Raw genomic sequence first — 25226 nt, forward strand, 5'->3', positions numbered from 1 at the left:
ATCATCCCCACACACACCTTACAAATGTTTTCATTTATTGGGTGGTGATTCACTTTTTAAGAAGAGAAAACACAATCTAAATTTGTTTTCCAAAGAGAAGACAAGATAAAAGTTATTCGTATTTTTAATCTTCTGTAAAAAGCAAATAAAACCTCCCAGAGAAAAAAATTTTTATTAAAGGCTGTTTTTTTGTTTTGTTTTGTTGTTTGTTTTGCTTTCAGAATTGAGTGATTATTAATTAAACGTTTGGTAGAAATGTCAATATGTCCTCTAAGGTAATTTAGAACGTGCTAGATTTAGCATTAAACTTCTAGGTAAATGACCCTCACGCATGCTACATGGGGGTGCCTCACCACTGAGCTAGATCATAAGCTCTTATGTGGTTAATACTCAGATACTGAACTTTACAGGGAGGAGAGAGACTTGAGACTCTAGGATTCAAAGTGCATAATCTGGTAATGTCACACTCTGACATTCTGTGGGGAAAGCAGCTCAGAGACAAAGGCCTTTGAACTTGGGCTCAGGCTTTCCAGGCTCTGGTCTCTGGTCAGGTGAGCCCGTTATCCCTAGGTCTCTGTTGGGGATGCTAGCCAGCAGTGGGAGAGCATGCTCAAAAGCCCAATATCCCTAGGCCTCTTTGGGGGTGCTAGCCCACAGTGGGGGAGCATGCTCAAAGCACAGCTGCTGTTCTTACGGCTGGGTATTGAAAGAGAAAAGGAGGCCTGAGTCCCAGTGACCTCTTCAAGGGCATGCCTTCGTGACCTGAAGACCTTTCAGCCCCAAATTCAGTGTCTTGTGTGGAATTCTGAGTGCTAAACACTTGAGGATCTTGGTTCTTCACACTCCCCTGGAATCAGAACAGCTTAGCTTAGTGCCCACTTATAAGTTACATACACCATGGTGTGCATGTGGAGGGGGCAGTGGGCACCCTTGGTGTCTGTTTCCTTTTTCTCTCGTTTGCCTTTGAACTTAATCTTCTATCTTTAGGCCCATTTCTCATTCGGAGTTTGCGTTTCAAGATAAACGCTTTACCTGGTTTCCGAGGTTTCTAACTGATGTCCTCAACCTGGGCAACAAGGACTTTACCCATTGAGCTATCCCCTCAAACCCCTCAAGTCAGAATTTCTGATTGTACCATTTAAAACAGAAGTGGACAGTCTTCCTGCACAAGCCCAGTCATGCACCACTCATCACTGACAGAGTGCTGTGCAGAAGCCCGGAGAAAGGATGGCTCAGATGTGAGTGTTCAGAGAGACGGATGTGCACATCCTCGCTGGGAAACAGCAAGTAACAAAGCAGAGCCACGATGTCTGGAGTCCACAGGACTTCGCTGGCTCTTCCCATCCTTGTCCCTTTTCCTTTTCATGTTCTCTCACAGACCTGAGCCTCCGGCAGAAGTGCATATTCATGTAGTAGAACCCAGTAGTACTGTTACATAGGAAACAGTAAATGCTGACACAGCTTGCTTTTAGATGCATGGGCTCCAAAGTTTTGTGGCTGCCCCGCTTTCCGCGCTCTCTCATAGACAGATCAGTGGCCTTAATGTCTGTCCACCCCGGTTTAATAGAGGATTCTGGTACTCTATTGTGAATAAAGATACCAGGAATTGTTTAGCAGCACTAGGGTTGTGGGGATGGGGAGTGCCCTAGTCAGTGTTACTGTTGGCCAAATATGATAATACGATGACCAAAACCACTTGGGGAGGAAAGGGTTTATTTCAGCTTACACTTCCAGGAAACAGTCCATCACTGAGGAAAGTCAGGGTAGGAGCCTGGAGGCAGGAGCTGATGCAGAGGCCGTGAAGAGTACTGCTCATTGGCTTGTTCACCATGGCTTGCTCAGCCTGCTCTCTTATAGAACTCAGAACCACCACCCGGAATTGCAGCACCCACAATGGGTTCAGCCCTCCCTCAATTACTAAGAAAATACTCTGCAGGTTTGCCTACAGCCCAATCTTATGGAGGCTTTTTTTTTTTCTTAATTGAGGTTCCTTCCTTTCAGGTGACATTAGCTTGTGTCAGGTTGACATAAACTGTCCTGTAGTAGGTCACTATAGGACCTGACCTTTTAAAATGTATTTACAAAGTTAATGCAACCTACTTGAAATAATTGTATCGTTTGATTTAGGTTTGGTTTTTTGTTTGGTTGGTTTTTTGGTTTTTGTCTTGTCCCAGTTTTAGCTGCTGGTATCTGTTGTTTTTTTTCACTTACTAGTTCTGAGTATGTATCTTTGTAAATGCCCTTTAAACTAAGCACTTAAATATGCTTATGCATTCTCTTTTCCAGAATTTGTATTTCCCTCCTCAGCATTGGGGCAGCAGGACCATTCAAAAATCATGTTGGCTGAGGTTTGCACTAGCAGCCGTGTCCTAAAGTGTCCTAACAATGTGAATAAATATTTATTTGTCAGAAATGGAGGGATCAGGTCACTCTGCTTCTGCTTTATTGAAACTGAACTCCCAGAGTTGGCCTCAGGTATTTCTTAGGATACTTCTAATGTCTGAGAAAGTCAAGTCCCCACTGTTACATGGGCTGTAACAGCCCTGCTGGATTTATGCATCACAGGTGCCCTGCAGCTGAGTTACCTTCTTACAGTATATGACATTGCTTATCTTTGTAGGTCCAGTGTGTTCTCTGGGAATAGTTTCAATTGTTTATTCCAAGAACTAAACCTAAAATATATCACAAAATGAGTCTTTTCTCCAGTACTATGGAGTATTGTAACCTCACAGCTCCCTGTAGAAAGGGGAGGGTGGTAGAAACATGCTGTATAGGTCAAATTAAGGATTCCACATAGAAATCCTCAGAGTGCATAGAACATACTCAGAACTAGTAAGGTAAATGGCTTTAGAGTAAGCTCTCAAAAGCCTCCACAGAAGTTGTAATGCATGGATTAATTATAAGGAATTCACCTCCATGGTGATGTATGCTGAAAACTGCAAGGTCTGAAACTAGCCAGCTGGAGACCTAGAAAGCTGACCTGAATCGGGGCAGTGGTGGAGCAATTTCTCGTTGCAAAGCTCATGTTCTCAAGACCCAAACAGCTGATTTTTCTTTTGAGCCTGAAGAAAGGAATAAACTGATGTCCCAACTCAGGCAGTCATGCAGTTAGCTTTTGGCTGATTGGGTAAGAGCCACTATTTTGAACCTTAGAAACATCCAGAAGAAGAGAAGACCACATGTGGGCATCGTGTGGTCCAGTCAAGTTGTCACATAAAGCCAACTTCCACAAGCCCACAGTAGCCAGCCGAGAGTCGTTTGTTTACATTTGGGGATGAAGAACACTGTTCTGTCAGTACTGGAGTTGTAGGTATCGTATTCTTGAGTGTTGTGAACTTTTTATGTTTTGGGGATAAAAATCTTTATAAACAAATGTTTTATAAATATATCAGTCCACTCATCCATTCACCCAGCAAACATAAGTAAGTCTTCATGAGGCCCTGGGTGAGAGCTCTTGGTGGAGAAAAGGTGAGTTCTCCTGGTAATCCCTTCTCTTCCCTAGAGATCAGGAAGGTAGATGCTACACTACCGCTTCCTTGGGCTACCTGGTTTGTCCCAGTTGTTGAGGGCATTTGAGCAGTGTGTGTTTACAGGGTGCAGAGTGAGCAGTGTAATCCCAAGGCTTCTCTGAGTGTATCTGAGCTGAGCTCTGGAGCGAGGAGGAGAGCATGCATGGTAGTAGGCCTACAGGGAGGGCTCTGGCACGAGAGGGCCTGTTCATAGGCCCACAGGCAGGCCCGCAGAGTTGGAGGGAATGGGTAAGCAGCAATTATTGGTCAGAGCCTGGAAACAGAAACCCATAGTTGGACTCAGCATGCTGCCAGGGCAGGGTGGACCTTGGTATCTTGAGGAGTAATGATGGGATTGGAGGTTCTGGCCAGGCTAGCCCTTGAACAAAGACTTTCTGTGTACTGACTTGCTCAGCATTCGTGTGTGAAGAGCAGAGTCAGCCGACTACTGAGAATCCAGACTCCCACACCGAGGGACACATTACCAGGAGAGACTTGTTATATTTTTCTCACATATTTTATATCATATAAATGTTTTTTAGTTTTCATGTGGTAATAGTGGCTCTTGTACAGTTCTGTGATTTTGACAGATGTAGAGTCAGTGATGGTATATAGTAGCACTTTCTTGTGTTGGGCTTTTTCTGGGAACCACCAGCTCCCAAATAATGACAAATGACACGGAGACATTATTAATTATGAAAGTTTGTTCTTTAGCTTAGACTTGTTCCCAGCTGCCTCTTATAACTTAATTAACCTGTCTTTATTAATCTGTGTTTGGCCCAGGGAGTATCACTGAGGGAAATCAGGGCTGGGACTGAAGGCAGGAACATGGAGGCAGGAACTGACTCAGAGACTATGGAGGACTGCTGCCTATTGGCTTACTCAGCATGGCTTTCTCTGCCCACTTTCTTATACTTCCCAGGACCACCTGCCAGGGTGGCGTCATTCACACTGGGATGGATGCTCCCACATCAGTGATTGTCAGGAAAGTGCAGTCCAGACTTGCCCACAGACCAGTCTAACGGAGTCTTTTTCTCAGCTGAGGCTTATTCTTCCCAGGTGACCCTAGCTTGTGTCAAGTTGACCAAAAATCAAACCAGAACAATAGGTTTCTGCCTGCTCCTCGGAGTTGTCTCTCTTCAGCACACGGACAATCTAAGCATTTTAAAACTGACTCAAAACACTGTTTCATCCAGTTCCTACCACCCTTAATTACCCTGAGTCAGAGCATATGCACAGGCTAGTGCACAGCACACACTGTACTAGAAGCTGATCGTATTGGGAAGAGAACTACTTAGAGGATGCATTTTATCTGAAATCTCTATCTTAGGACATTCTAACCAATAATGCCAACATGCATACTATGAATGCCAGTGCCCTGTCAGTGACATTGCCCTGCTCTCTGGCTGTCTTACAGGTGTGTGCTGCTCCCGCTCCTGGGGATGAAGCCGCCCTCACAGAGCCTCTACCTGCTGGTTGACTCCGTGGACGAAGGCTGCAATGTGATGGAAGGGGAGCAGACATCACCCAGCCTCTCCGGGACTGTGGCAGAGCTCTTGGCTGGTCACCATGAGTTCTTCCCCCCATGGCTACTGCTCCTCTGCTCCGCCCGGAAACAAAGCAGAGCGGTCACTAAAATGTTCACTGGTGAGCAAGACTGCGTGACGCCCAGAGCTGTGTGCTCTAGGACCGAGCCCAGGCTGCGTTTCTTCTAGGGACAGAGTAGGCAGATGGAGGCCTAACTGCTGCGTACACCCTCTCAGCCTCTCACCACCATACCTTAGGATGGTGTGTTTTAGAGTCACTTACATTAGCTTTTCTCAAAATTCTTTCCCTGGGCTGAGGGGATAATTCAGTGAGTAAAGTGCTTGTCATACATGCATGAAAATCCCATACACAAAGCAACAGCAGAATTAGCCAGGCGTGCTTGCACAAGCTTCTAATCCAGTACTGGGGGGACAGGCAGTCAGACCCCTACAGCTCACTGTCCCACCAGCCTAGCCTAGACTGTGTCTCAGAAAAAAGATGGCTGACTCCTGGGGATGAGTAACACCCAAAGTTATTCCTTGGCCTCCACATGCGTGTACACACACAAATATGTGTGAACATACGAAAAAAACGCTCTTTCCCTACTTCCCATGTAAGACCTAACGTAGCGATGAGCTGTGCTATTTTTCAGTAGGTCTCTGTACTTCCAGCTCATCGGTCATTGATCAGTATCTTCCCTGTGGCCCCTGAAGTCCTGCGTTCCTTTGTCATGACAGGGTTAAGCCCAGCGTTTCACTGCTGTGGCCTTGGATTCTATGAAGCGCTCGACTTAGCCCGTCGTGACTAAAGGAGTGCACATGATAAGGCCACAGCAGTGACCACAGCCAGCGCTATGGCGCAGCTCCTGTGTATGGCTGAGGGCATGGCCTCTTCTCTCCCTGTCCAAGTCACTCAGTATCATCAGGTCATTTTGTGTTCTATATACCTTATGAACTTTAAGTTTCATTTTGAAGTGTATATGCATGTGGATGAACTTGAGTTCCTCTAAGTAGAGTTACAGACATTTGTGAGTGGCCCAGTGGAGATGCTGGGAACCAAACTCAGCTCCCCTGCAAAAGCTGTGCATGCCATTACCCCTGAGCAATACTCCAGCCCCAAGCTATATTGCCTTCTGTTTGCACAAATGACTCACTACAATGTGTACATGTTAGTGCTCCCTGCTGACTGTGTGACCTCAGCCGCTTGCCTGACCTCCCATTTCCTGTCTGTAATGTGGGGTCCTCTTAGGTTAGATGTGCCTGAGGCATGGTAAGGACTTCCTACACATTCTCTTATTCTAGTCATCTCAATTTAATTTGTTAATAAAATTCAGTTTTGACCTGAAATCTTTGGGTCGTTGACCTCAACTGCTGGGTGTTCTTGGCTGTGAACAAGTGTGCTGACTAGAGACCTTTGGAGAGATGGAACCTCACCTGGTACCTGAGACAAGATTGGCAGGTATGCAGGCAACTGGAGGGCAGTTTCTTGATGGATGATTGATATTAGAGGGCTCAGTCCTCTGTGGCTGGTGTCACCCCGAGGCAGATGGTCCCAGATTGTATAAAGGAAACAGGCTGAGCAAGTCAGGGTAACAAGACAGTAAGTAGTGTTGTTTGGCGGTCTCTTGGGTCAGCTCCTGCCTCCAGGTTCCAGCCCTGAGTTCTCTGGATGATGGTGGACAAGCTATGAGATGAAATAACCCTTCCTTCCCAGGTTGTTTTTGGTCATAGTGTTTCGTCACAGACGACAGGCTCCTCTTCATCCCTTTTGTCCTCTCTTCCTTGGCATCTGATTTTCCTTGTGCTTTCACTGCGGGCTGATCCTCTCATCTGACCCCTAAAGTCCACAGTGCTCCAAAATCCAAAAACTGAGTGCGTCCAAGGAGAATTCCAGGTCGAGATTGTGTTTTGTGTGGTACTTAAAATATCACCTGCACTTCGGGATGTGTGGATAATGTTCATGTGACACAGATGGGTTCTGTGCTGGGCGGTGGGTTCTGTTCTCCTTATGTATAAGCAGATATTCCAAATCTGAGAAGATGTAACTACTTCCCATCCCAGCCATTTTGAATGAGATACCCAACTTCAGTTGCAGAACGGCTTGGTCAATGACCATCTGTCCTCCAGTCTGTTTGGACTTGCTGAGTTAGGAAGTGTGACCTTCATGGTCCTGCGTTACTTCTACTGTATTACAGTCTTTCATGCACGCAGTGATTCCCATGCCTGCCTCAGCATGAGGGCTCCCTCCGCATTGTCTTCAGCCAGCGTTTGCAAAGTCAGGTTGCCTCTTCCGCATTACTGTTTGCATATGATGTTCTGCTAAATGCTCATCCCTTGAACTTCTTGCCGTCTTCCCACTTAGGTAACCACCCAGTTCTCCATTCTTGTTTATATGTGGCTCCCTCCTTCACAGTCACTCTGTCTGGTTTCATTTCTTTCATGAATGCAGTATCACTGAAAATTTGTCTGTATCGCATGTGTGTATTTACTAGCCATCCTCTCAGGAGGACGTAGTCTCCGTGAAAACAGGGTGCTGACTGTGTGAGCACAGACTGGGGTCCCAGAAGGGTTCTGACCATGTGAACTCCTGTTTTTAAGCATGGGGGCAGGCCCTATCAGAGTACCGACTGTGCACTGACTGTAGAAGAGACTCAAGCCCATTTGTTTAGCCAATGCCAAGCAGTGTCATACCCACTGAAATATTTTACCAAAGATAGGAAAGTGTTTTAGTGGGCCTGTAGATGGTTCATTGGTGGAGCACCTGCTGTAGGACCCACATAAAAAAGCAGGGTGTGATAAGCTCCCTACTGGAGAGGCAGAGATAGGAGGGCCTTTGAGGCTCACTGACCAGGCAGCCTAGCATACATGGTGAGTTCCAGGCCAGTGAGAGACTCTCACTCAAAAGAGAAGGCGTTTGCTCTGGGAATGTCCCCTACATGAATGTCCCCAATAAATAAGTGAAGTCATTTTCAGTTCTCAAGGTTGGTGGTCAGCGAACAGACTAAGTTCTGTGTGTGCGCGCGTGCGTGCGTGTACACTGCAGCTCAGCCCAGAGCTTTGCACATGCCGGCCCAGCTTGCACTACTGAGCACTACTAAACCTCTGCTCTTGTTTCCCTTCTGTTTTTGCCGCTAAGTCTCACCCTGACTACAGTGGGCCTTCCCGTGTGGACCTTGAATCGGCGGCAGTCTTCCTGCTTCTGCCCCCCCGGTGCTAGGATTGTTGGCACAAGCTTCCTGCCCTGTGCTCTTAATCATGTCTTAATTGAACATAACTGTTGCTGGGGGCAAATATAAATTCTTAAATCCACATCACTCCTTAAATTTAGGAAAGGTCATGCTTCAAGTGTAAGCATTTTGATTCCCTCTGTGAGCATCCGGTCCGTGCTCCACCACTTCCCTCTTCTAGCTCTGTCAGCATCACACAAAGCCCTGATGCTGACCCTTTGGTCACCGTGTACAGGACAGCTGTGTGAATGGAGACTTAAAGTGCATGTAGCTCAAAGGGAAAGGCCCTTGCCCAGCACTCAGTCCCCAGTTCTGCCACACACAAAGAGAGCTGACTCAGTGCATTTTCTTTAGCCCACTTTGAACACATCAGGCCTGGCACTGTGGAGGCTTTGCTATCTCAAATTTCCATCAGATGATCTTAGTTAATTAGCTTAAATTACAGATATTTATGCATAATGGGTTATATAATCTTCAACATAGATCAGCCTGTGTGCACATCACTTTGGAAACTTTAAGGCATTATTACATACCACTTTAGTAATGTTTTATTTATTAGCCATAGGCCTAGAACTTACTGTGTACCCCAGACTGGCCTCAAATTCATAATCCTCCAGCCTCAGCTTCCCAGTCCTGGGATCATAGGCATAAACCACCTTCCCAGGTGGGTTCCTTTTTCCCCTAAACTGTTGTAATGACTTTATAAACAACAAGGAAGTGAACATACAAGAGGTTTGGAGACCAGTCATATCAAACAGTTAGGGTATGTGGGGTGCCAGACATTCCTGGCCATGTGCTCAGCCTTCCTTTAGGTTGGAAGGGTTTATTTTATGTTATGTTATCAAATTAAAATAATTATGCTTACAAAACTCTGACACTTAAAATACAGCCACTAAATGAAAGCAAAATAAAGTGTGGGGGTTTTTGATTTGTTTGTTTGTTTGTTTCTGGTTTTCAAGGTAAGAGTTTCTCGGTGTAGCCTTGACTGCCCTGGAACTCACTTTGTAGACCAGGCTGGCCTTGAACTCACAGAGTTCCACCTGCCTCTGCTTCCCAAGTGCTAGGATCAAAGATGTGTGCCACCACTGTCTGGCCCTTTTCTTTTTTCTTTCAAATGTACTTTGGTCGAAGTGTGTTTTGTAAAGGGTTACAGCATGAGGCACACACATGAGGTTATTAGGCACCTTATGAAAGAAAAGCTCAAGGGAATACGCACTAGGCAGTAACATGGCCAAGACTTTACTGTGAAGTACATACTAACATGGCCGGGAATGTGGGAAAAGTCAGAGTCAGGCCAAACTTAATTCTAAACCTTCCTTGTTGTTCAGCCTCTTTCAGAGTTTGTCTTTTGATATGGAGGGTTTAGGTAGTGTGTATGTGGTGTGTGTTATAGGTCCCACTCTATAAATATAGGGCACTGCACATGTGTTATTTTATCTTGTCTGTTGTTGGCAGATTGTACTTTTCAAAAAAAAAAAATGCCCTCAGGTATTTCAGCCTTGGGTTCAGGTAGTTGAAGTGATCAGTCTTCTTTCCAGACCTGTGATAGTGGCTTAGTCCTGTTGGTCAAGGCAGATGTGGGGCTTACTTTTGAATTATCCACACTCATCCAGCCCTGTGTAGACCCCCTTTTGCTCTTAATCCCCAGCACAGCATGGATCTATGTCCCTGAGGCTGCTGCTGCTATCAGACATGCCATGGTCCCTTCTGGAGTGTCTTTTATCTCAAAGGGTCTGCAGCCTTGCCTGCTCTGCTCTTGAGTGGTTTGGGAATGGCCATTCCTAACACACGCAAACCTTGATCAGTTTATCTGTAGCCTTTACTTTCATGAGACAAACAGCTAACAAATCCAGGTCTGTACACTGATGTCCGTTTAGAGCAGTGGTCCTCAACCTTCCTAACGCTGAGACCCTTTAATGCAGTTCCTCATGTTGCAATCCCCCAACTATAAAATTATTTCATTGCTACTTCATAACTAATTTTGTTACTGTTACGAATTGTTGTGTAGATATCTGATCTGCAAGATATCTGATATGTGACCTCCAAAGGGGTCACAACCCACAGGTTGCGAACTGTTGCTTTAGAAGCTGTTGTCCTAGTCTGCTTTGAAGATATTAGAGTAGCCACCCACCATGTGCTTTTAGCTTTGTTTGACTTTCAGTGTCTTTTTTTACAGTGCTAGAATTTTACAAATGTAATTTGGAAATTTGCATCTTAATTAGTTCCAGCTATTTCTTGACAGCTGAGATTTAATTATTTTAATTTAATATCATAAAGCAATGTAGTATAAAGAGAGTGACTAGTGTTACTGTTTTGATATAAACCGTTCACATCAAGGCTGATACATAGTCAAACAGATGGGCAGAAATAGCTATTATTTGTGTGAAAAAGATCATCCCATAAAAACAGACCTATTTGGCTCTCACATCTCTGATATTCAGAGTGTCTTCACGAGGTACTTCTGTAGCTGTGTGTGTGTGTGTCTGTTTCCACTTGGTGCTTCTTGCAAAGGGGTTGAAATAGGCGTCGAGCTGCAGGACAGCTCCTCATTGCTTTGTTGTTTATGTGTTTCCACATGATATACAAGCAGTAGTGGCAGATCCTCTTATTAGTATTAAGCCATGAGTCAGGTTATTTGCCTTGGTCCACTCTCTTCACACACGCGCCCACCTCTGTATTCTACTTACTCAGCCTGGCCGTCTTCTGCAGGTTTCCGGAAGATCAGTTTGGACGACCTTCGGAAGGCATACATCGTCAAGGATGTGCAGCAGTACATCCTCCACCGCCTGGATCAAGAGGAGGCTCTTCGGCAGCACCTCACCAAGGAGACGGCTGAGACTCTGAACCAGCTGCACATCAAGAGCAGCGGGTGCTTCCTGTATCTAGAACGCGTGCTGGACGGGGTTGTGGAGAATTTCATCATGCTCCGAGAGATCCGCGACATCCCAGGAACTCTGAACGGTCTCTATCTCTGGCTCTGCCAGAGACTTTTTGTCCGAAAACAGTTTGCCAAAGTTCAGCCCATCCTGAACGTGATCCTTGCGGCCTGCCGGCCCCTGACCATGACAGAATTATACCATGCCGTGTGGACCAAAAATATGTCTCTAACCTTGGAAGACTTCCAGCGCAAGCTGGATGTCCTCTCCAAGCTCTTGGTGGATGGGTTGGGCAGCACCAAGATCCTGTTTCACCACAGCTTTGCTGAGTGGCTTCTGGATGTGAAGCACTGCACCCAGAAGTACCTGTGTAATGCGGCAGAAGGGCACAGGATGCTGGCCATGAGCTACACCTGCCAGGCCCGGAATCTGACCCCACTGGAAGCACAAGAGTTTGCCTTGCACTTGATTAATTCAAACTTACAGTTGGAGCCAGCCGAACTGGCCCTGTGGATGATCTGGAATGGTACCCCAGTCAAAGACTCTCTGTCCACCTTGATACCCAAGGAACAAGAGGTGCTGCAGCTGCTGATCCGAGCCGGCGCTCATGTCAACAGCGAGGACGATCGCACTTCCTGCATCGTCCGGCAAGCCCTCGAGAGAGAGGACTCCATTCGGACATTGCTGGATAATGGGGCTTCTGTCAACCAGTGTGATTCCAACGGGAGAACTCTGCTGGCCAATGCCGCATATAGTGGCAGTCTGGATGTTGTGAATTTGCTGGTCTCCAGAGGAGCTGATTTGGAGATCGAAGACTCCCATGGACACACTCCACTCACGCTAGCTGCTAGACAAGGGCACACAAAGGTGGTTAACTGTTTGATTGGGTGTGGAGCCAACATTAATCATACTGATCAGGACGGTTGGACAGCGCTGAGGTCTGCTGCTTGGGGGGGCCACACTGAGGTGGTGTCTGCCCTGCTTTACGCTGGCGTAAAGGTGGACTGCGCAGATGCGGACAGCCGGACGGCTCTGCGGGCAGCAGCCTGGGGTGGCCATGAGGACATCGTCCTGAACCTGCTACAGCATGGTGCCGAGGTCAACAAGGCTGACAACGAGGGGCGGACTGCGCTGATAGCTGCAGCATACATGGGTCACAGAGAGATCGTCGAGCACCTGCTGGACCACGGTGCGGAGGTCAACCACGAGGACGTGGATGGCAGAACAGCTCTCTCAGTGGCCGCACTCTGTGTGCCTGCAAGCAAAGGGCACGCGTCAGTTGTGAGCCTCTTGATTGACCGAGGGGCTGAGGTCGATCACTGTGACAAGGACGGAATGACGCCCCTGCTGGTGGCAGCCTACGAAGGCCATGTGGATGTGGTAGACCTGCTTCTCGAAGGAGGAGCAGATGTGGATCACACAGATAACAACGGGCGGACACCCCTGCTGGCTGCAGCTTCCATGGGGCACGCTTCTGTGGTCAACACCCTTCTGTTCTGGGGCGCAGCCGTGGACAGCATCGACAGTGAAGGCCGGACCGTCCTCAGCATAGCTTCGGCACAGGGCAATGTGGAGGTGGTGCGCACTCTCCTGGACAGAGGCTTGGACGAGAGCCACCGAGATGATGCTGGCTGGACGCCTCTCCACATGGCAGCTTTTGAGGGTCACAGGTTAATATGTGAAGCTCTAATCGAACAAGGTGCTAGAACAAATGAGATTGACAACGACGGGCGCATCCCCTTCATTTTGGCCTCACAGGAAGGCCATTATGACTGTGTCCAGATCCTGCTGGAGAACAAATCCAACATAGACCAGAGAGGCTATGATGGCAGGAATGCATTGCGTGTTGCTGCTCTGGAAGGGCACCGGGACATCGTGGAATTACTCTTTAGCCATGGGGCTGATGTGAACTACAAAGATGCCGATGGGCGGCCCACACTTTACATACTGGCCTTAGAGAACCAGCTTACCATGGCTGAGTATTTTTTGGAGAACGGTGCAAATGTGGAGGCCAGTGATGCAGAGGGAAGGACAGCACTGCACGTCTCCTGCTGGCAGGGTCACGTGGAGATGGTCCGGGTGCTGATCGCCTGCCACGCCGACGTCAATGCAGCAGACAATGAGAAGCGCTCTGCTCTGCAGTCTGCAGCCTGGCAGGGCCACGTCAAAGTGGTCCAGCTTCTGATAGAGCATGGCGCCGTGGTGGACCACACGTGCAACCAAGGCGCCACGGCCCTGTGCATCGCGGCCCAGGAGGGACATGTGGATGTGGTGCAGGTGTTGCTGGAGCACGGCGCTGACCCCAATCACGCCGACCAGTTTGGACGTACTGCCATGAGAGTAGCAGCCAAAAACGGGCATTCTCAGATCATTAAGTTGTTAGAAAAATACGGTGCTTCCAGTCTGAATGGCTGCTCCCCTTCCCCTGTCCACACAATGGAGCAGAAGCCTCCGCAGTCGGCACCCACCAAGATGCAGTCTCTGACCATCAGGTCCAACAGCTCTGGAGGGACTGGTGGAGGTGACTTGCAGCCTTCCCTCCGGGGCCTGCCTAATGGGCCAGCTCATGCCTTCAGCTCTCCATCAGAGTCTCCAGACTCGACTGTGGATCGGCAGAAATCGTCCCTGTCCAACAATTCCCTGAAAAGCTCCAAAAATTCCTCCCTGAGAACAACGTCCTCCACAGCCACAGCTCAAACGGTGCCCATTGACAGCTTCCACAGCCTGTCATTCACGGAGCAGATCCAGCAGCACTCGCTGCCGCGCAGCCGCAGCAGGCAGTCAGTCGTGTCCCCTTCTTCCACAACCCAGTCCTTAGGACACAGCCATAATTCCCCCAGTAGTGAGTTTGAGTGGAGCCAAGTCAAACCAAGTCTGAAGTCAACAAAATCAAATAAAGGAGGCAAATCAGAAAACTCCAGCAAATCTGGGTCAGCTGGGAAGAAAGCTAAACAAAATAATTCCTCACAGCCAAAGGTTCTAGAATATGAAATGACCCAGTTTGACAAAAGAGGACCTGTTGCTAAGTCTGGGAGTAGCCCACCTAAACAGACGCCGGGGGAATCTCCATGTAAAATTGTAGCTCAGGATGGCAGCCGCACCCAGCCGCAGTTTCTCATCCACCAGCAGAGCGGGGAGCAGAAGAAGAGGAATGGGATAATGACGAACCCCAATTACCATCTGCAAAGCAACCAGGTGTTCCTGGGCAGGGTCTCCGTCCCGCGAACAGTGCAGGAGCGAGGGCATCCGGAGGTGCTGGAGGGCTTCCCTCCCTCGGAGACAGAGCTGAACCTTAAACAAGCCCTGAAGCTCCAGATTGAGGGCTCTGATCCCAGCTTCAACTACAAGAAGGAAACGCCCTTGTGAGAGGTAAGAATGCAGTGGGGAGAATGAAGGAACCATAAGTTAAAATCCCGTCTTCCTGGTGCTCTTACGGTCTTTCAGGCTCCTCCCCTGGGCATGCATTCAGGGATCTCATCCCAGCCAGTCTGCTCAGTTTGAGGTCTCCAAACGCTAGCACCTGTCCAAAGCACCTATGTAACATAGGATTGATAGATCCATGTACAGATGCGAAGACCGAGGATAGGATAGCTAATAGGTAATAGACAGGGGATAGATATGCTGATATGTAGATAGGTAATAGACATTGGTTGGTAATGGATGTGTTGATACATGGCTCAGATGATAGGTAATAGTCATAGATCGATAGGTAGAAGATGACAGGTAATAGCGATAGACAGAGACAGTGGGTGACAGATAATATATAGTTGGTGATACATACATAGATGTTTAATCTATTTACTCTCCCTTTTCCCCCTCAAAATGTTAGACTGAAGGGATGTGTGTAGTCGATGCTGAGTTCATGTGTTTAATCCTATTTGAACCTGTGGCAGTCTTTTTGTATTGGATAAGTAGATGAACAGATGAATATATCATCTATCAATTCCAGACTAGGAATTTTTTCCTGTATTATCATTTCCCTCTCCCAGGAGATTTCTGATGGAAAACAGGACTGATTTCTAAGTATTCACTATTTGGTTTGGAAACAGTAGGCTGTGCCTAGTGGATGGGTGGCAAATGTTAGTTTCCCTGTTTCACCCAGAAACAGACCATGGATTTAAATTGGTAATCAAGTTTTATTATAATAACTGATAGAAGTCTAGTAGTTTTGAATGTATCATGAACAGATGTGGACCTTGGTGAAGGGTTTAGGCTATCATTTACTTAGTTCCATATTTAGGGACAGGATATAGAGACCATATATTATGTTCAGATCACTAGTATTTTTTTATTAAATAGCTCTTTTTATCCTCCATCTCAAAGGAGGCTTCACTGCATAGGAAAAAGTGGGTAGAGAAATAGAAGGAGCTCATGTGTACGCCTTGGGTGCCCCTCAGAGGCACTTGTCCATGTCTAAATAAACTGAAGATTTCATTAAGCAGCTTGTCTAATGTCCAGTGACTTTGTAGAAGGCCTGACTTCTGGTGACGGTCGCACTCAGGCAAGCTGGCATCTCCATCTCTGCTCCTCTTGTCTTCATTGATTGTCTTAGGGATTTGACAAATTAACCATCATTACAAGTATCTTCTAACACTAATCATCTTTCTGTGAGGTCGGATGAATGGTCAATCCAAAGTCATTCAGAAATACTCCTCCAAATACTTGGTTGTGATGGTGCAACACCCCCACACACAAGCAAGCTCATAATATCTCTTAGGAAAACGAAGTATTACATCTGTGTCAGTAAAAATGTAATAGAAGGTAAGTGTTTGGTAGAATAATTTTCTTTTATAAGGTCTTAAAACTGTCATTACAAGAAAAAAAAATTTTTTTTTTCAGTTTCCCCTCTGTGAAACAGAAGGCATTGTGATAAGAATGGCTGTTCAGCTGCCAGATGGAAGCAGGACACCGGAGGATGTGCTGGCCAGACTGTGACTCCCTCAGTACTGTGTCCTGACGTACTGTCATGTGCCTACCCAGTAAGGCTGCCCTTCTCAGCGTAACCCCATGCTGAAGCAGTCTCCGCCACACCGAATAAATGCAGATGTGAACTGCAGCTCCTCGATACAACCAAACCCGGTTTTGAGTATTTTCCCATTCTGTAAATGTGCATGTGCCACAGTCAGGTGTCTCCGCAAAGGCAGTGTTCCGTATTTATTGTTTCCTGCGTTGTGATGTGTACTCAGTCCCATCGCATTGTCTGGTGTGCCTGGTTCTTGTGTATTTAAAGATGTTACTCAATAAAGCAATTCTTGCAACTGTTTTTTGTCTGCTAACCTTCAGCGTTAGATAAAAATAAGTTTCTGTGTTGATGCCACATGGAGGTGAACAAATGACTTGGTAACAAGTTTTCCATGGTGTAAGAGTCACTCTTGCAGTTTAAATCCAGGCAAGCACCATCTGTGTAAGGTCTAACGACAGAGCAGGCAAACGCTGGCCACTCTGACTACAGGCGGAAGAGCTCTACGTCCACAGAGGCTCTGAGCCATCCTTTACCCGCCTGTCATCCCACCCGCAAGTAGATGGACCACCATTCCTGAAGCTTGGACATTCTCAGGGACAGAGCAGTTAGTGCCCAGGGCACATGTGCAGACAGAGGCTCCAGGTCCAGCTAAGGATGACTCTGGTCCCTGAATCATTCACCGGCTGCCTTCGCCTCCTTCAGCTGAATGAAATGTAATCTCTCATTGTAATTGAATGTTCGCTGCCCTGAGCTATTTCCACTTGCCAGTTACTGCGTAACCAAATTAGCCCTGGTCAGAACCAATTGGGTACATTTGATGACTTGCTGGGATGGATGTTCTTGAATGTCCAGTGTGCTGTCCATCACAGGTGACACCACTGACCGTTAGTCACAGCACATTGATAGAACTGGTGGCCTTGCACTTTCCCAGCCACATTCTTTTTCCTGTTTTCATCTGCGCACAATTGCACATAGGATGGCTGGGGCCAAGGTATGGGAGGCATCGGCATCAGGAACGTGGAGCAGTTTAGATGGATTGTGCAAATGTCTGGCAGGATGGTATAGAAGCCAAGGGCGGTTTGATCCTTGAGCACTGTAGTCCTGTTCATCTCCCTGGTCTTGGAGATTCTGTGCTCTCCTCGTACTGTTGCTAAGGAGGGATGGGGAAAGAGAATTTGGAAATTGAGCACAAAACCATTGCTACTACTGACAACTTTGGAATGTTTTAATGAGAGGCCAGTAATGGTCATCACGTGTGAAAGGCACGAGTAGTGTCGTTCGTGGAAGCTCAGATGTGTAACTGCTTGTGCTGTGTGTTTCTCTCTCCAGTCTTTGTGAAAGCCTTTCCTTGCTTTGTTTTTCAATGTCAGCCAAACTCATTTCCTGTGTGTCGCCCGCCAGTCATAACCAGGAAGGAGGAATAGCTGATGAAGTCACTCAAAGTTAAGGTGATGGCATGGTTGATACTGACAAGTCAAATGTGAATGCCTCAAGGATTGAATTCTTGTCCCTATGGGACATTGATTAATGACACTTAACAGGACTCCTGCAAGGCAGCCTAAGAAGTGTTTCTGAATCTGTCGATAGTACCCTGTTATTAGGACCAGTGTGACTCCATCTCACTCACACACACTACATTTGCCATAGAAGAGGAACCTCTGACTTCTTATTAGGTGTACCTTTTTTTTTCTTTCTAAGGAAGAGAACCACGAAAGCTGCCAGTTTGTCTATTACTCTTGAATTATTGAAATTGTATTTATTTAATTTTATTGCTTTTACAAAATTGCACCTTGTGACCAAAGGGCAAAGGGCTCATCGCAGTGGGGATCTGTATTCTCCAAGTGTTTTTGTATCCATCTTTACACACCTGGAAAAGTTGGTGGGAGGGGAGCCTGTTGGAAAACTAGGGTTCTCATAAGTATTCCTCAAGGAGTTTTGAGAGAACAAAAATGGCTTCTGGTGTGAGGATTGGGCTGACCAGAGTGATGCAGCCACCCCCCTGTGCTTGTCCAGTTTGGGATGGGGGAGGTTAGTGCCACACTGGGGAAAAGCAATGGCTTTTGCTCTATTACAAAGCTAAGAAACAGTCCCACAAATAAATAATAAATAGCTATTTTTGAAATTCAAATGTTTAAATTTTGTAAATCAGCAGTTTGGGATGTCGCGTGTTTGTAATGCTTTTGTATCGTTTCCTTCACACCCCGTGTTGAAGGTCAGTGCCACTGGCAGGAGAAGTGGTAAAAATGTCAGAAAAGTGAACATCTGGAGGGGGTCCAGGAAAATGTGGGGAGAAAGAGGACCAGAAGTCAGCGCCCTGCGGTGTACAGCGAATATCTTTTGTTCCTTCCGCTCCCACCCCTACCAGATTCCTCAACCAAAAACAGCCCCTTACTTCAGAGACAGGAGCAAGTCGTCGTGCTGTTTGACAATGCAACTGTTTGTTTTGCTTCATGCCCTCCGTCAACACGTTCCACAAATACAGTGGCAGACAAATGCTTTCCTTCTATTGTTCGCTCTGTGTGGGGTGTATAAATAACCTAAAATGTACATTGATTTCACAGTGTAAAGTTTATTTTATCCTTTGTGTTATATTATGCGAGAACATCCCAATGTACATGAAGTGCATAATAAATCTATTTGCTTTACAAAAGATGCCTTGTTTTAATTTTATTCTTTAAGGTGCAACACGTGCATGATGTAAGCTTATAAAGTGTATAAGTTAAAAAAAAAACTGGGGGTGAGATATAACACTGGCCGAAGGAGGCAGGAGACCAAGATGGTAGCCTTTATCTCTTACACAGCTTTGATAAGTGTTCACTTCTGTTTCTCCTCCTCTGACAGAGTGTGACTGTCAGTCAGACCTCTCTGTCAGTTCTCTGCTATCCTAAATGAGATGTGTACATGCATGTCTCTTGGTTTTACTACAGTCTTACCCTGGATAGTTGGTTTTTTTGTTTTTTTTAATTCTCTGGAAAAATGGATTGTTTTCTAAATAAAGTTGTATGCTCTTCCCCAGAAGAAGCCAGCACTAACCTGGACATGGAGCCGTGAGTTTATGTACGTTCTTTTCTTTCCAGGGAAGGCTTCTAAGAAGGCCAACAGTTCTTTGTCCTTCATGACTTTATGATGTAATGTAGTTCCCTAGAACTCATCATTTCCTGCAATCATTCGCTTACTCATACGCTGTGGAACAGGCCTTGTACACTGTAAATATGTATTGCCATCATTGTTAATAAAAAACTGACTGGCCGGTAGCCAGGCAGGAAGTATAAGCAGGACAACCAATCTAAGGAGGATGCAGGGATGAAGAAGGGTGTACTCAGGGAGTCACCAGCCAGATAGAGAGCTAGTCAAACACACAGAATGGGACAGAGGTAAAAGCTACAAGCCTTGGGGCAGCACATAGATTAATAGAAACAGGTTAAGAGCTAGTTAGTAACAAGACTGAGCTACTGGCCGAGCATTTGTAACTAATATTAAGCCTCTTAGTGATTATTTGAGAGTGGCTGCAGGACCAGAAAACTTTTCCTACACTCGTATTTTTGTGCACTTGATGGATTAATAAAATAATATTCTAAGCAATTTTAATGTAGGCGATGTTTGAGCAAAATAAGTGATACTTACAGGGTTTTAAAAACACTTCTTGGCCAAGTAGAATTCAGCTGATGGAGGAAAGAGACAGGGCAGGACTCTGCAGTTGGAAAGAGGCCGGCTAATGGTGAGATACACTCAAGAATGCACTGCATTTCTAGGAAATTTTCATCATACAACATATGTGTTAATGTTACTGTGAAGATATGAGATCTGCCTGCCAGGCTTTCCATTACAGAATAAATAAAACAACCCAATATACAATAAAATAATTTGAAATTTATACCATGTTTAGATTTCCATTTTTCAAGATTTTCTTATGGGTAGGTATTTGTGTATATTTGTCTGTGTCTGTGCAGTTGTGTTTGCATGTGTGTCTGTATGGTCTTGTGTATCTGTGGAGGAGGCCCAGGGCTGACAATCAGGAGTCTTCATTGCTCTTTACTTTATTCTCTGAGTCAGGGTCTCCTGAATTGAATCCAGAGCTCAGCAATGCTAGCCAGCTTGCCCATGGGAATCCCATCCCTGGCTTCTGAGTCCTGGAGTAACAGATGGGCGGGCAGCAACACCCACCCAGCATTTCTGTGGCTTCTGGGGATTTGAACTGGCCTTCACCCCTCAGTAGCAGGTGCCTTAGCTGCTCAGCCATGTCCCTGTGTAAACGTTAGAGTAGCCCACTGTTGGCTGAATGTACCACTTGACAGTGGATACTCAATTCTGTTTGGAGTCTCTTAAGGTACTGCAGCTGACATAGGTTTTATATCGTAAGTGTGTGCATCTGTTTTTAATAAAGTAGTATTTTTATTAGCTATTATCACTCTTCTGCAGTGGTGCTACCACTTCCATTCCATCAACTGTATACAGGACTCTCGACATGTTTGCCAGCAGTTACTTAATTTTCTTTTTTTCCCCTCTAGTCATGTATTAATAGTGCATTGATATTTGAATTTGTATCTGTCAGGCAACTAATGATACTAAGCATTGCATAAAAGTATACTTAAAATATTCTAACTTGGAGAGAACTCACCCATGACCTCTCCCCCTTAGGTTTCTTGGTTTGCAGGCTCCCTTGCCATTGTCACTACATTCTTTGGGTAATAATATATGCAAGTGTCTTCTCAGACTCTGCCCTCTTCCTCTAATTGACATATGTTAACAAAAAGAGATTCTTATTTGTTTTTTCCATCCCAAGGTCCTGATGGCATTGTCCTCTGTTTTCCTCTAATATCTTAGTTGTTCTGAGTCAGTGATGTAACCAGCATCGCCTGTTAAAGTGGCCACTTTCCTCATTGTATTTTGACGAGTAACCTTTGACCAGCATCATCTGTTGGGAGTTACCACCATCAGTAGCTCCTTACGTTTCCATAGGGTGTTGAGAGTCCTCACATCTCCTCCTGGAATCTTGCCTTAGTTTCTGTTGGTGTAGCTCATCTACCAAGAGCTTTAGAGAGGCTTGAGCTCTGTTAAAACATCTGGTTCAAGACTGGCAAGATGGTTCAGAGAGTATCGGTACATACGCCAAGTCTGAGGTGTGTCTCTGGAACCTACAGGGTGAAGAAGGAAAGGATCCCACAGTGGCCGTGACCTCAATATATATGAACTATGCACACACACGTAAACAAAATGTAATTTTTAAGATTCTGGTTTTGTTTCAGATAATGACTCCACAGGTGAGCTGTTGCTAACCAAATTGTTTATATATTTTAGTCTCTTCATTTCCTTCATTATTTATATCTTTACTTGGGTGATGTGTCTTTCACACAAAGCTATGGACAATGATTAGCGGGGCTCCCTGGTGCTTTGTTGGTTACTGATAGTGATATAAATGACATCTTAAGTTCCATTTCCCCTATTAACACAAGGATATACAATTTGCTTTGGCACAAGTCCTGTTAAATGCATTTTAAAGCAAGATCTACCAGTATTCACTCTTATGTGTTATTTAATAAATTTCAATTTTGTTATTCTTTTAGATGGGTTCATATAGCCCAGTCTAGCCTGAACTCACTTTGTAGCAGACAATGACCTTGATTCTCCTGCCTCAGCCTCTCAAATGCTGGGATTCTAGGTATATGCCACTGTGCCCAGCAAGCTTGTGGTGCTTTGATGAGTCTGATAAACTCACTAGCATAATTGAGTTGGGGAATATTTTCTGAGCCTCTCAAGGCTCATTGCCTAGTCTCAATCAGTTTTCTCCTCTCGCCCACCCCCCAAGAACCACTGACTAGATTTCTTAGTAGTTTTCCCTTTCTAAGCTTGCCAATGAGTCGAATAGTAATACAAGTACCTGGCTCTATATTTTGTTTGGTTTGGATTGGTTTGGTTTTGAGGCAGCCTTGCTATGTACCCCAGGACAGACTGTCAATCCTCCTGTCTCAGCCTGGTGACTAAGGTTTGTTGTATAGCTCACAGAGTCATGTATGAAATTCTCAAAGAATTTTCTCAGTATCTTATCTGCGGGTTCCCTTAACATTGTAAAAACAAGAGTTCACATTTTGCTGGGAGTGTGGCTCTGGGGTGAGTGTGCATTTAGCATGTGCCCTGGGTTCTGTCCTCAGCACCCCAAATCAAAAGCAGAAAAAGACAAATGTGCTGACAGCTAAGACTTATATTGTTGGGTACCCATGCTTCAGCCCCTACAATGTGTACGGCAGAGCCATGTGCCATTGTTGGCATGGTACCTGCTTATGCTTCTCGGCACACCCAGATTTAATGCAGCCCAGTCTTTTCCAACGTAATCCTCCTTATGTCTTAAGAAAGCAATATTCTTGTGAAAAGAAAGACTGTGATAAGATAACCATATGATTTTCCACATATGATGGTGCTTTAATAATTTGGCTACGATGTTTCATAAAAGACAGTCAGGCAGTTCCAGTTCCATAGGGCTTATCAGCTGGCCTAACCTCATTCAGGAGCTCTTTGACAGTGAGAGACCCTGTCTCAAAACACAGGAAGAACATCTGAGGAATGACACTCCAGTTTTCACACACTGACACACATCTGTGCACCTAAACCCACACACGTGTGCCAGCACACACATGAACACATATACTCACACACACACACATACATATCCCTACTATCATACCTCAGCAATATAAGCACTTTTACAGGCGCACACATAAACTTTAACAAAATGTTATCTTGTCATTGTTTCTCATAAAGTTGAAATTTTCCTATGTGTGTCTTCTAAGGACACTGCAAAGACTGTATATCCATGCCTGTGAGAAGGCCACGTTGGTCATTCTACTGAATTGATGTGAAAGATCCCATCTGGGTGACTGATGCCCAGAAGAGCCAAGGAACTGTTCTATTTTTCTCGGAGAACCAATTACCCCTTCTGGTTGGGTTGGCCAGCGTTTCCTCTGTGCAGTGCATTCTAGCAGATGCACGAGCTTCGAGCCCACCATCTACCTTCACTGGACTTCGTTTCCACATTGGGTTGGTAAGTGTAAAATAGATATCCATCACTCTGCGACTACTAATATACAGCTGGCTTCTCTTTTGAAGGATCATACTGCTGCATGTTGACATATTAAGTTCTATCATGGTTACTTCAGAGAAAAAGTTTAGGACTTAACTATGAAGGGGGCTAAGGAGCTCTCATTTCTAAGGCAATGTCAAAGTACCCAGGGCCCCTCTCAGACTCACCCGCCTTTCCAGTTACTTCTTCCAATTCATTCCCTCTAGCTAACCCCACAAGATTTAGTGAGCCCCATCCTGTCCCTCCCCTTTCTAAAATAAGTTCCTCCTCTCTGGCTGGGTCTCCATCTTCAACGACCTGCGTCTGCCTCTCCCAGCCTTTTCTTTCTCATATTGAGGTGGTGTATTTTGTCTTTGCTGGTCCCTTTTCTGAGTTAACTGGAGTAGATGCTCCTTGCGGACACTGCAATCTGCTGGGGGATAGAAATCGAGCCTATCTTATCCCCGTGTGTCTGAATTATCTTCACAGAGTAAGTGTTCAATTACTTTCCGTAGTGTTTTCTTTCCATTCAAAAACAGCTGTGTGCTGTGAGACCCGTGTAAATCCTGCTATGTCAGGCCACCTGTCAGAACATAGTCTCGGCTTAGCCGTGCTCAAACAGGAACCCAAGCGAGGGTATGTTTTCTCTCCCTGCCTTCCCATCTGCTGTTTTCAGATAGTGCTGAGTGCGGCTAGGTAGTCACACATCCCTTATTCATCTGCACATCCACGCCTGGCTGCTTGATTGCTTTTCAGCAGATACCAGATCCCAAACTCTTTGAACTGGCTGGCAACCATTAAGTTGACTTCAGCTGACTTTTCAATAGAGAAGAATTTAGAAGCCAGTTACGATGTTGAGGAAAATGATTCATTTGCTCTTTATCCTCCAAGCACAGAGGACAAACACTGTCACGAGCGCAGTAAGATGGAGTCTAAGCACTCAGACCCCTCCCGATCAAAGGCAAGCGCTTCCTGGTGAACCTACCCTGTCTCTACATGTCTATCAGCAACTCTGTTAGCCGGTAATCTAGGCGTGTATCCGAGACCAGGTGACCTTTGACAGGCAGACATCTGAATCGAAACTGAAATGGAAACAGTTGGGTCTAATGACACATTAGAAATGAAATAACATCAGTGAAGCAAGAGAAGAGAAGATGTACCAGGATGGAAAACAAAAGAAAGTGCAATCTTTAAAAAATAAAATAAACTAGAACCTTTTAAAAGGCGAGATGAGATGGTGAAGCCCGATCAGGGAAGGCTGACCTGACCTTCAGGTCTGGGCCCTGTGCCATCTACTCTGCGTAAGACCACGCTTTACATTTTCTTTATGCATTGCTTCTATTGCTTATTTTCATTTGTGTTTCTGACACTTTGACTTTTTCTGATTAGCTGTCATATTTACCATCTAGTAAAATTCTTCATTCACAGAGTGATTTTTGTGACCCGTGGGGCACTGAGAATTTGACAAATAAGTAGTGGAAACTGTTAGATTGGCCTTACTTACCCCTGAGAACGTCTCAGCTTCTCCCCTCCTGCATTCTTATGCTCCAATCTTAAGTCTGGACACAGTTTGTGGCCAACAATGCATTTATTGCCATGTCAGCACCTTTCCCTGGAAGGTAGATTCATTTACTCCCTCCAGAAATACCGACTGAACACTTAAAGCTGCTCGATATGATGATAGAAGGTGACAAACCAGAACACTGTCATTTCTTGGCTGGCAAAATGTCTCAGTGTGTAAAGGGGCTTGCTGCTAAGGTTGGATCCTTGAGTTCAATCCCTGGTATTCACATGGTGGGAGGAAAGAACTGGTTCCTCCTAAGCTGTCCTCTGACTTACACATGTGCACCTTGGCACATTCAGCTCCACGTATACTTCTCTACATAAGATAAATCAATAAATCTAAGAAGTAAACATGTAATCCTGGCTGTAGCAGGATTACATTTGGTATATTGCCCTTAATTTTAGTTATGTCTATTAGAACAGAATCGTCAAGGTTACATGTCTTTTCTGTTTTATTCTCTATCATCTTTCCAGTAGTTGTTAGCATAAAGGAAGTGTTCATTAAATA

At 45.5% G+C, this 25226-nt stretch overlaps 1 protein-coding gene across 1 annotated transcript in view; it reads left to right on the forward strand.

Moving 5' to 3' along the window:
• The window catches only part of Ankrd50 (ankyrin repeat domain containing 50), a 33726-nt gene extending 15007 nt beyond the window's left edge, over positions 1-18719 (forward strand). The window contains exons 3-5 of the mRNA XM_057756960.1: positions 4927-5156; positions 10972-14507; positions 15978-18719. Of these exons, the coding sequence (XP_057612943.1) occupies positions 4927-5156; positions 10972-14504 (3763 nt within the window). The 3' untranslated portion in view covers positions 14505-14507; positions 15978-18719. The remainder of the gene's footprint in view (positions 1-4926; positions 5157-10971; positions 14508-15977) is intronic.
• The last annotated feature ends 6507 nt before the right edge of the window (positions 18720-25226 follow it).

This window comes from Chionomys nivalis, chromosome 24 (genome assembly GCF_950005125.1).
Source record: "Chionomys nivalis chromosome 24, mChiNiv1.1, whole genome shotgun sequence".
NCBI classification, from domain to species: domain Eukaryota; kingdom Metazoa; phylum Chordata; class Mammalia; order Rodentia; family Cricetidae; genus Chionomys; species Chionomys nivalis.